Raw genomic sequence first — 12905 nt, 5'->3', positions numbered from 1 at the left:
TCTGTACAGGAAGTTTAGATATGCTGCATATATCCAGATGTTCTGCTGTATCACAAAACCGCCGAACTGGAGAAAACAAATGGCAGTGGCAGAAGATTGCGTTGATCCAGTGTTCACCAAAGCATGGGATGGAGTGAGCGAGCAAAGCTGTACGGCCGGTGTACCCTCCGCGGATGGTGTCACTTCTGCTAGTTCTCCCGTTTTGCCGTCCCATCACCCGGCGCTCCTGGAAGGGACGAAGGCGTCTCGGCGGCTGGTTTTTAACAAGCTATTTCGGCTCTTTCTATGGACAGAATCGCGGAAAAATTGACACACGATCTACAAGGTCTCTTTTCTCATGCGCTGCATTTCCCGCAAAATTCGAAAACCATTACAGCTTCCTTTTAAATCAAGTTTCGATTGTTATGCAACCACTGGTAGTTGACCTGCATTCTTATCACTCCTTGTCGTTTCCGCTCTCGCCAGTACTACCTGATGAGCTCGCCTTATAGTTGTCCTCCACAGATCGTCATCTTCCTTACCATTCATGCTTTTTGATATGCGAGTTATTCTAAAGCCCACCTCCCTCCCCCTGTAACATAATCTTTGTGGTGGCATTTTGACCTTAATGAACAGCATTAAGCTCTCATCATCAGCTGGTGCGGTGCGGACAAAATATAATACTAAACACATCACTGCTGAGCATGCGCTATTCATGCAGTCACTTAATATAGGAATTTATTAGGTGAATGGAGGTCGGGAGTCTTGTTACAGCCTATATCGAGGTCAAAATTTTTCTTTAATTATTGCCCCATTTCTCTAATCGATACAGTGTGGCACCATGGTGCACTGGTTCCACCGAGAGTTGCTTGCAGGCTTGCAGGTTTTTTCATTCTTCATGGTGGGGATTTTACGAAGGTTTTTCTTGAGAAACACAGCCCGCACTATCTGTTGAAGTATCCAAACTGGAGCAGTCAAATTTTATGTATGCTTTCCATACTGTACCTCGCGCACATTTGGTGATAAAGCGGACTCTGCTAAATTTGCTCGGCTGGGCTGTTTGGTGCAAATTTGTAGGAAAAAGAAACACCGGGACAGTGAGAGAGAGAATTTTTTTTTTTAGGAAAGGAAATGCCGCAGTAACTGTCTCACATACCCCCCCCCCCCCCCCCCCCCCCCTTTGGGTAAAAGGGAAGGGGTAATGGAGGGAATGGAAGAAGAAAGAGGTGCCGTAGTGGAGGGCTCTGGAATAATTTCAACCACCTGGGGATCTTTAATGTGCAAGCACAGCACAGGGACGCCTTTTGCGTTTGGCCACTGCGATTGGGTTCGAACCTGTGTACTCCAGCACAATAGGTGAGCGCCTTAAAGGAGTATAGACACCTATATTTTAGGTGCGTGTTTTCTTGTTTGTAATGATGCGTAAGGCAGTATTATACATAGATTACCTCCTGGTATTCTCCTACGACCGCGAAATAATTTATAATCGCATTTCTTTCTCGTGCTGTTCCAGTTTAAACAGCCGAATGAGCACTGTGACGTCCGCGTGTACTTACAGGTCACGTGAGACATGGAAAATGTCCATATAATCGTTGCTTACACATTTGCTGTCATTCTGGCTCTTGAGGAAGGCTGGCTTCAGCACTGCAGTAAATAAAGATGAAGCAGCGATTCTATGGACGTTTTTCCATGTCTCACGTGACACAAAAGCACTCTGACGTCACAGCCATAGTTCGGCTGTTGAAACAGAAACAGCACGACAGAAAAAATTTGTTTATAAATTATTTAGCGGTCGTAGGAGAATATCACGTGGTGATTCATGCATAGTAGTGTCTTCCGCTTCATTCTAGAGAAGAAAACATGCCATCAAAATTAGGTGCCTATACTCCTTTCACCACTGAGTCACCGCGACGGGTCAGTGCAGTACTGTTTTTTTTTTCTGCAAATCTAAATTTACTAATATTTTTACTTGGATGAAGGACTTTGTTTTAACCACTCTCAGTTTGTATTCTTCAAGGGGCAAGTCCAGATATTTTTTAAACATTGTGAGTTATTGCATTGTATTCCTTGGATACCTTTCAAACTACAGAGTAAAACAGATTTATGACAGCAAAAGCATGCAAACTGAGACTTTCCTGCATGGCCAGACACAGTGCTGCACGATGCAGCGATGACATCACAATCATTGTTGCAAAAATGTTTGTAAAATTTTTACGCGACAGCGTATATAGCTCGTTCGGTTGAAAAACCATCTGCATAGTAGTAGTCAGCACCGCATGTCGGAAATAATGGGGGGCTGCGTAAAAAAAATCATATTATGGTAATTTGTGGCTGTAGTGATTGTTGATAGATTCGTATGTGATAGGTGATGACAAGTTAATGAAATCATTGTAATTAATTGGTGATTAAAGAAATGAAAAATTGGAAAAAGGGTTCAAAGGTGTCAAAATGCTCAGAATGGAAAAGCCAATGGTTGATGATGATAATTAAAAAATTAGTGTAATTGATCAATCAATTAATTGGTACAGTTGAAAAACTGAAAAATGCGTTCAAAGGTGCCAAACTGTTCAGAATGGAAACCCTATCCCACTACGTTATCGCATCATACTCTTAAGGCAGAGATTAAGTGTCCTCTCCAATTTTTGAATGGCTGAAATAATGGCTGCATATGATGCCTCTGTTCATAAAGTGTTTGAAATTACTGAACACAAGTCTGAATATGTTGTTTCAGGAAGCGGGCAGCAGATATCTGTTTGTGAGTAATGTTTGTGATGTCAAAAACACAGCGTTGCTCGAGCCATATAAATAGCCTGAGCAGAGGTCATGAAGACCGCACACTTTAGAACTGATTTGTGGAAAAGCAAAATGCCACATGGCTGCCAGACTTGCTGGAAAGATGAGGGCAGAAGAGAACCTTCAAATAATTATTTTTTTCTGAAATATGTGCGCCTCTAAAAACGCTAGGAGTTGCTTTTTAGTTAACACTCCAGATTCCGCTGTATAGTAGTGTCAGGAATTCCACGGGGCTGTTTCCTTCGTTCACTTTCGTTCCTGACCTGCACTAGTGGACTGGCAGCCTATCATATAATGTTTGTTCACTGATGATTCCATCATTTGCTGCACAGTGCCTACCATATCTGACCAAACTAACGCTTTAAAATTACCTTAGTCATGTTCAAGAGCCGCCATGATGGCTTAGTGGCTATGGGGCTCGGCTGCTGACCCGAAAGACGGGAGCTCGATCCCGGCTGCATTGGTCGCATTTCAGAGGAGGCGAAATGCTAGGATCGTGTGTACTGTGTAATGTCAATGCACATTTAAGAACCCCAGGTGGTCGAAATTATTCTGGAGTCCTTCACTACGGCGTCCCTCATAGTCTGAGTCGCTTTGGGACATTAAACCCCATAAAACCATGAACTAAATGTTACATGAATACAGACTAATTTCATTATCTCCACTGTGTCTGGCTTTGTATTTTCTTGTAGTGCAGTCAACACCCTTGTTGAGCCTGCCCATTCCTGTTAAAGCTTAGGTGGGCATATAATTTTATGTAATGGTCTCCAGATGCACCCATGTCACTAACATATCATCTGCAAGCAGGTCTCTTGTATTCATAAAACGCCATGCAGCACATGATATTACTCACATATAAATTTCTTATTGGGTCAAAGCTCAAATGAGCATCTTGCATCTGGATGCCCCACACTAGTTCTCACTTATGCTCTTACACCACTGTGAAATTGGACAGCTAGCTTTGTGCATTCTATGTACTCATTCAAGACCTTTGCTGTAGCTTCGAAACATTTTAAACCTTTATATTCATTGCCAGCTTTGCATGTTTCATTAGATATTTCACAGTTCACTCAATCATTCCATGTACATGCTGCACCGTCATGCATAATCCACTGCATTATCTGTACTGGTAATCTTCCCTCGGACAGGTAGGCAGGTGGTGACAGCGTCGTGACGTTGCTGCCATCACCTGCCTATCGACAGGGCTCGTATTCAATACTTTTGATCATTTGTTGCCCCACCTAGTCAGTTGTATGCCCAAGATTGGTATTTACTATACCCGTCACTCACAGTGTCTCCGTATGTGCACATAATGTATTTGGTGTCAGGTTCCTTTTCTGTTGGCATGTAATGTGCCACATTTGTCCGGAGATTATATTTGGGACCCTTTGCAACAAGCCGCATAGCACCACCTCAAGCTAGGCATGTGAAATGAGCACAGAAAGTCATTTTGAAGATGGACGCCTCCACTTTTTATTATAGCTCTGGTATGGCTTTGGTGAATGTGTATCTTCAGTTGCTTGCTTTGCTAGCATGAATGAGTGCTTTAGAAGCTTTAGAAGACCTAAAATGTGCTCATTTGTTTATGTAAGGACATCTTATGACAAGAATGAGTCAAAAGAAGTTTAATTGAGGCTCTTAATGGTATGTCGAGTAGTGGTGTGGAAATATGAAGTCGCAGCAAAACTGAATAATAATTTGTGACCAGGGAGGGGGGTTACAAGAAGGGAAGCAAGCAAGACATGAAACCCTGGGCTTGGTGAAACAACGGAGCATCTGGCAGTCTTGGCACTGCGTTGCATTTGAATGCGGGGTGTTGAGAGAGAGAGAGAGGGTCTATTGATAGGAAAGGCAGAGAGGTTGGCCTAAAAAATAAATATCTGGCCTGCTCTCTGCTCTGGGGGACAGGAAGAGGAGATAAAAGAAGGTCACGATGGGGGACCATGATGATGGGAGGAGGCAGATGAAAAACTACTTTAAAAAAAAAAAACAAGGCACACTTTCTGACATCACAAACGCGAGACAAGGTCCGTGTCGCTCAAAAAGCGCGAGAGCGCTCGCGTTGCCTTTACAGTTCTAAAACTATCTGGCCAAGCGTCGAGGATCAAAACTTCAGAGAGGAGCGATGTGTCCATAGGCTTCAGAGCAGATGCGAGTATGAGTCTATCACGTGCATACGCTGGACACGCCACTAAAACATGTTCTATAGTCTCTAGCACGCCACATGTGGTACATTCCGGGGAGTCCGCTTGTCCTATTAAGTGCAAGTATTTGCGCGTGAATGCCACGTTTAAACGTAGTCTACGGATAACGCATGCAATAGGGCGAGGTATTCCGTGAGGAACTGAAAAGGTCATCGTCGGATCTAGCCGTTTAAGGCGGATGTGGCGGGTGTCTGACAGGGCCCAGTACCTAGCCGTCGCCCACCTCATCAATTCCGAAAGGAGACAAGTTGTGTCCACTATAGAGAACGGTACAGCTGTACGCAGGCCACTGCTGAAGGCGCTCCTTGCTTCAGCGTCGGCGGTCTCATTTCCATCGAGTCCGCAGTGTCCGGGGATCCACTGAAACACTATACGGTGGCCGTTTCCCTGAGCAAATGATACGAGACTAATGATATCAAGAGCCAGAGCTTGGTAGGCTGTGTGGCGTAGGAAGCATCCTAAAATGTGTAGCGCAGGTTTACAGTCGGTGAAAATGCACCACTCCTGAGGCGGTTCTCCGCAGATGTGGCGAATCGATTCCCGAAGGCCCACAAGCTCTGCAGCGGTTGAAGTAGACTTGTGTCCCAGAATGAATCTGTGGGTCGTCTGTTGTGCAGGGATTGTAAAAGCTGCTGTTGATGCATTTGGAGACTCAGATCTATCCGTGTAGACGTGCACACATTTGTGGTATTCTGACCAGATGTAGGCAAGTGCGAGTTGCTTCAGTCTGCTGACCGGCATCGCAGACTTCTTGATTATGCCAGGGACATGCAGGCAGACTGAAGGCTGAGCCATTACCCATGGGGGCTGCAAGGAATGATGCAACAGGGCATAGTCTGATGGCAATTCGGAGCGATGGAAGCGCAGTGCGCGTGCAAAACTGCTGTCCGGTCGCTCATCAAAAATCTTCGTCAGCGGGTGACAGCGGTGCCGTGTAAGCGCGCGTAAATATACACGAAGTGGTTCGTGTGACAGGTAGACCGATATTGGGCACGCACGAGATTCCTCAATCGTGCCTTTGTTCGAGGCACAACGTGGTAATTCGAGGCATATCTTGAGCGCCTGTGCTTGGACACTCTCTAATGTCCGCAAGCAGGAAATACTCATGTTAGAGAGTACAGGAAGGCTGTAACGAATGTAGCCAATAAAGAGGGTATAGTAAAGTCGAAGCAAGGAGCGCTCCGTTGGGCCCCATTTAATGCCTGCCACAAAGCGAAGCACATGGCAAAAAAGAGTGAGTCTTTTCTTTAGCATGTTTATATGCCTCGGCCTTGACAGATAGCGGTCAATGATAATGCCCAAAAATCTGTGGTGGGAGACGTATGGTAGTGCAACCCTTTGAAGAGTTACCGGGTAGTGGCAGACAGACTTGCGCGTGAATGCGACCACAGCGCATTTTTCAGCTGCCAAGTGCAAACCCTGACGCCGTAGGTACCTTGAAGTAGATGACACGGCACGTTGTAATCTCGCACGCATTTGCGGACGTGTCGAACCCGACGCCCAGATGCAGATATCATCAGCATAGGCACTGATGTGAATGTTAGTGGGAAGTTCATTCACCAGTCCAATCAATGCCACGTTAAATAGGGTTGGGCTTAGAACTCCTTCCTGAGGAACTCCACGGCAAACCTGATGACGGGTAGTCTCCCCATCAGGCGTAGACATGTAAACAGACCGGCCGTTGAGGTAGCTCCCAATCCACGAATACATCCGGCCGCCAACGCCAATGTCGTCAAGGGCATCAAGGATGGCGTCATGAAGTACATTATCGTAGGCCCCTTTGATGTCCAAGAAGACAGCAGCGACGAGTCGGCAACTACGTTTTTCATGTTCCACTGTCGATATGAGGTCGATTACGCTGTCAATCGAAGAATGTCCCCTCCGGAACCCGGTCATCATATGCGGATAGAGAGCATTCTGCTCTAAAAACCATTCGAGCCGCACCAGCACCATTCGCTCCATAACTTTGCCGACGCAGCTTGCTAGTGCAACTGGCCGGTATGAGGTAAGCTCATAAGGAGGTTTGCCAGGCTTCAAAAGTGCAACCAGGCGGCTGATCTTCCAGTGTTCTGGAACGATTCCGGAAGCCCATGTATCATTGTAGTAACTGAGCAGCACAGTTCGGCCTTCCATGCCAAGGTGAGAGAGGGACGCGTACGAAATCCCGTCAGGACCAGGTGCAGATGGGCGCCTACACGAGGAAAGAGCAGCTTCTAGTTCAGGCATCGTGAATAGCATGTCGTAGTGGTCATCTGGTGAAGGTGGTACAAAAGCCTCCAAACTGGTTGATGGTACCATAGTTGTGCCCACAACCATTTTGCAGAATTCTTCTGCTACCTCTACATTATTACGGCGTTGGTAAATAGACAGGGCATGGAAAGGATAGCGTTCCTGCAGGGGTGAACGCAAGCTCCTGGCTACATGCCAAATACGCGTCAGTGGTTTGCGAAGGTCCAGCGATGAACAGAACTGCCTCCAACGTTGTCTCCCTAGTCTCGCTAGGTGGCGCTTTATTTGTCGTTGAGCTCGGCGACAAAGGGCAAGATCATACGTGGATTTGGTTCTTCTGTATTTCCTTTCGGCGCGCCGACGAACTGCGCGTAGTCTTTCGAATTCCACGTCAATAGTAGACCCTGGCGTAGGTGCACATATATACCGCGTGGTCTCACTGAGAGAGGACGTAATCAGGCCTTCTATTTTAGATGGTGTTGAGAGGTCCACACAGGAAATCTCCACGGACGACCTAAAGGCAAGCCAGTCTGTAAATCGCACGCGAGACGGAGTAGTAGGTGCGTACCACTTGACGCAAACATACGTTGGAATGTGGTCACTCCCATGTGTTTCCACGTCACTGCACCAGCTGAAGTAAAACTGGAGACTTGCTGAAACAAACGCCAGATCCAAGCAGCTGCTGTACGACGTGCCACGCAGAAACGTAGGTGAACCATCGTTGATATTGATGAAGTTCTGGGAGTGCATAAAGTCAAACAGGTTCCTGCCTCGGTTATTCATAACAGCACTGCCCCACTGAGGGTGATGAGCATTAAAATCGCCCACTATGATATGAGGAGCTGGACAACTCTGGATGGCTGAATATAGGTACGAAGTATCAATGGCATCTCTAGGTGGAATGTTGGCACCGATTATCGAAAAGACCCGTCCTTCTAGCGTGACTGTCAAACAGATGTAATGATTTTTGTTGTGTGGCTGTAGAACTTGGCGGACGTGCGCAATGTCTTGGCGTATGCAAACTAACACTTTGCTAGTTTCGTCTTCTGTGCGAGACCACAGCAGCACGTATCCAGAAAGGCGGAAAGGCGACGGCATGTTGGGCTCACATATAACCAGCACAGGGAGCGGTACTTGTGGACGCGTTGCCAGAAGTCACTCAGACGATCTCGTAGGCCTCGGGCATTCCATTGCACCACTACACTACGGCGCACGTGCATTGGCACAGATGAGGTGGGTTTTGGTTGTGCCATAATGAATTACTGCAACGCCGCCAAGAGCGGCTCAAGTGCATCCAAAAACTGCACAACAATCTTTGCTGTTGGCGTGTTAATGCCTGGTAGCAGCACGCGCATTGAACACACAAGCTTTTTTAACATTATGCTCACATCCTGACCTTCGGGCTTGCCAACAGTGTCAGCTGGAGTGGCAACCGGTCTTGGTCTTGCCATGGCGATCTCCTTGGATGGCAGAGCAGGCCATTCAGCATCAGAGGAAGAAGGTAACACAAACGCATCAGACTGAGCTACTGCGGTAACATGGGACATGGCCGCAGACGCCTTGTTATCGTTGTTAGGCTCATGCTGCTGTGCCGGCTGAGCTGATACTTCCTGCGACTGTGGTGCAGGTGGACTAGAATTGTGTGGAACCGGACGCCGCCGCCGGGAACGATGTTTGCGGCGACGAATACGCGCCGCCGCTTCTTGGTGGGTCGAATTGTCCTTCACCATCTTTTTCATGATGAGTCTTTCGTTTTGCAGCTTAGGGCAGTCCTTAGCTGTGGCTTCATGGGCACCCGAGCAGTTGGCGCACTTTATAGTCTCCGTCGTGCAGGTGTCATGCTGGTGCATCCCGCCGCATCGACCGCAGTATACCTCATTCTTGCAAACAGCACTCACATGACCTATCTTGTTGCACTTGTGGCACTGAACAGGTTTGGGAACATACAGGCAGACAGGATGCCTCACATAGCCCACCTTGACGTGGGATGGCAGAGCGTCAGTTTCAAAAACTAGTTTGACACACTTGGAGCGCCCGAAACGATGAATGTCAACAATCCAGGCCGTAGATTTAATCAGCGACCAGAGGTCCTTGTCAGCTATCTCCAGGTCAACATCAGTGATAACTCCAGTGGTTGTCCGCTTCCCGTAAGCAACGTAGGAGCGGACCGCCATGCCACCGAGGACGCTAGTTTCTTTCAGCTTGTCTACTGATGCCTGAGATGTAACATCTACTGTCAGGACATTCTTCCATGCATTAATTCGGACTTCACAGACTTGTCCCGGAACAACCCGGTCGAAAAACTGGGTTAGCCGCTGTCTGTTAATGGTGTTCAGATTAGCCGTCTGCGTTGTAGGAACGAAGGCCACTGAGAAGACACCTGGCTGGTCAACATTCCTTGTAGGCAACTCACCCGCTGTCGATGTCCGGCGCAACTTCCTTTTCAGGCGGCGCGACTCAACAAGCGTGAAGCTGCTGCTGTCAGAATCCATCGCTGTCACCGTGGATTCATCAGACGAATCTGGAAGCTCCACATCAGCACTAGAGTTGCCACCTGGTAGAGCCGCAGTCTTGTCAACGGCGACCACGGGAGGACGCAGGGGTTGTACTCCCGCCATCCCGAAGTATGATGAGGACACAGTTCACGCACAAAAGCAAAAAAACTGCAGAAAAGTGGAAGAGCTCAAACAAAGAACGTTCGGCACCACCACTTCTTCTTCCTTCCCCCGGGTGTTGATGCAGCTGCTGGAGCTTATGGGAGGTGCATCTGTAGGCACGGTGGTCTGCAGAGGTGCCTTGTAGCAGAAGGTGCCTGTGTCTGGTATCAACATCTCCTTACTAAGGTTGCATGTCATCCAGAATGTAGCTGGCTTTAGTCATCAATCAGTGTTCTATATTTTGTTCATCCTTGCTCTTTGCACTGCGTAGCCATGTTGTCCTCTTTTTCAGAAACCTTTGCCTTGCCATATTCACACTCCCCTTTCTTGGCCACTTATGTTGTGCGACCTTTGTTTTTGTGCAGCAACACCTTTCAACCGATGCAAGGCAACCTTTTACCTTGTTTTTGACTTTTGTGAGCACGACTTGGCGGGCCTGCTGAGCAACATCAACGTCAAGTTTTCACTCGGCGAGATCAAGAAAGTCATGCAGCAGCTACTCAATGGCCTCTACTTCATTCACAGCAACAAGGTGGGTGCAGTGCTTTTACAGGTTGGCATATCTGGGACTCCTCAAGTTCAGGTTACAGCAACAGTGTTGGTCCTGTCAACCTTGGTGCATTTTATGGCTGGTGCACATGGAAGCATGTAATGTGTGGTTTGTGTGATGAAGTTTTTATTGCCTATGATGACATTTGCTATGCTTCTAATACCGCAATTCTATTTGCATGTCTACCTGCCTCATGTTAGCAAGGCACTGTTTGCTCCTTTGTAGTGTCTGGAACTTGTGTGGTGAAATAGCACGACCCATGGAAATCTTGTCTTTTTATGGTCTCTAACAAAATACCTAGCGCAACCAACGACGAGGCACGAGTGGCTTTTAAGCATGCAGTATTGGAGACCCATACACAACTGAAATACTGTCCAATGCTTACCTATGCGTAAGGTTTATAAATATAGTCACTTGTTTGTTTTTTCATTCTTTCATATTGTTTATTCGTGCCCAAAGCCACAGGCATGCTGTTCAAACATGAGTGAACAATGCAAAAATTAAGCTTCGCGGCAATATGTGCAACCTTGGTGGAACTTTTCCATGCCACATGGTTTGCTTTTCTGCTGTGTAGTGCAGCACCCCTAGAGCTCTAAACCCCTGTAGGGTGAGGGGAGGCCTTGTCTTCACATTTCAAGGCAGCTTAGCCTTTAGGGGCACCTTGAGTTCTGCACTGTATACATTTAGCTCAAAGGGTACACCATGTGGCCTGGAGACCTTTGACCAAGGGTGTACAGTCGGGGACAAAAGTCTGTGGACCACGTGTTCTACGTGTCCACCTAGCAGTGAGAATGCGTAGCACCCATGATAGTGACGCCCTCCTTGCATCGACGGGCTGCTCGTCGGCGTGCTGCTCGCAAGATGTTGCTAACCTGCTTCTCATTGAAGGAGCAGCAGCAGCCGGTGCATTGGAACTAGCCACTGCCTATCATAAGGTGTCTAATCCTATTACCAGGGGACTATAAATAGAATCGTTTATTAACATTACCGTATATGCAGATGGTTTCCGCTACTCTTCGGCATCGAAGCTCGCGAAACAAGCCAGGCCAGGGCAGCCACTAGACTTTAGTAGTTAGGTTGGCTTCACTGCATGACGGCGATGTGGCACGTAAAATGGGTACGAGATCAGAGGCCACACGTTCACCCTGTCAAGTGGTTTCGCAGCGCTATAGCGCTGCTGTAGTTGGACACAAATCAAGAAGAGAGCGGCTCTTCGCCGTCCCACGATCCCCTTTCACAGTGGTGCTCCAGCTGCGCCATTCTGATACATTTTCATTTTGCTGCGCCAGTCTGCTCCAAAAGCGGAAAATTGATCAATACTGCACCTTAGCTGCACCAAAAAGAAGACGCTGTCACGGGAAAACTATTTTTGGAACCATTCAGGCTTTCAGTTCGCAACCTACTAAAATGTTTCCGCAGTTGGCAACCCAAGGCGCTGATGGGCTGGCTCGTAGAATTTAGCAGCCAGTTTATTCGCGCACATGGAGGAAGGGAAAAAATCAGGGGAGGCGGTTATATCATTTTTTGAAGCCGGCTCATCCCTGCTGCTTTTGTACTTGGCCGCTGTATCAGCGCGCATGCGCAGCAGGCATTGCAGCACACGATGACACTGCGCCTAGCGTTAAAATTTGCAGGGCCGTCGGCCAGACTCCCAGTAGTGCTTGCAACAGTTGGAAAAGCCCGTGACTTCCGGCACACTTTTTCACGTGCAGCTCGGATAGCAAGGGCCTCTCCAGAGTTTTCCTTCCTCCATGTTCACACATCATGTCAGTTGCCAAAATATTGCTTTATGTCGGTTAAGGGCTGAAGAAGTATCTTCTAGGTTGAAGAACAAAAGTTTGGAGCAGGTCCAACGAGGTCAAGCTTTGTTGGAACAAGGAATTTCGGGCTTGCTGGTTCACTTTGCGAGCTTGATGAATTCGTAAAAAAATTCCAAGAATCGTTGAGATACAATTAAGCCTGGGTGTAACGGACCTCCATATAGCAAATACCTCGATATACAAAGTTTCTGAATTCCCTTGCGCCGCCTTCATTGAAGTGCATGTGTTTCAGATCTCCATGCAACGAAGGTGTTGCGGCGGTTGTTCTTGATGTTACGAAATGGCTACGCCATCTCTCTGTTAGCTAGTGCTGAGCCACTCAGAATTTGGCAGAACTACGTGAAAGTTTCGTGACGAGAAAGCACGAACTGACACGGAAGGAACGCCGACCGCAGCGAACGGCTGCAGCTGACGCAACGCGCCGTGCTCCAGCGTCGACGGCGCATCTCCGGCGCTATCTCTTTTTGAACGTCACCCCACGTGGCATTACAACAGTTCGTGCTCAAAAGCAGCGAAAAAATAATAGGGTGTAGCAAAAAAAAAAAGACGAGCAGTGCGCGGCCATCGCTGCCGCTCGGTTGCTCGCGTGATTCGGCGCCGATAACTCTTGTGTGCATCGGGAGCAAGTATGGCGGAGAGCGCCGGCGATGCAAGGTGAGGGGTCTGTTCCCAG

General features: G+C 47.7%; 1 protein-coding gene across 2 annotated transcripts in view; it reads left to right on the top strand.

Annotated features, from left to right (window-relative positions):
* Positions 1-12905, top strand: part of LOC144116199 (cyclin-dependent kinase 9-like) — a 52174-nt gene that overhangs the window by 19979 nt on the left and 19290 nt on the right. For both annotated transcript variants that reach the window (XM_077650924.1, XM_077650925.1), the window contains exon 4: positions 10228-10394. In XM_077650924.1, the coding sequence (XP_077507050.1) occupies positions 10228-10394 (167 nt within the window). The remainder of the gene's footprint in view (positions 1-10227; positions 10395-12905) is intronic.

The sequence above is a fragment of the Amblyomma americanum genome, chromosome 1, assembly GCF_052857255.1.
Source record: "Amblyomma americanum isolate KBUSLIRL-KWMA chromosome 1, ASM5285725v1, whole genome shotgun sequence".
Lineage (NCBI taxonomy): Eukaryota > Metazoa > Arthropoda > Arachnida > Ixodida > Ixodidae > Amblyomma > Amblyomma americanum.
The sequence above is the reverse complement of the archived record's forward strand: the minus strand, read 5'-3'. Positions and strand labels throughout refer to the sequence as shown.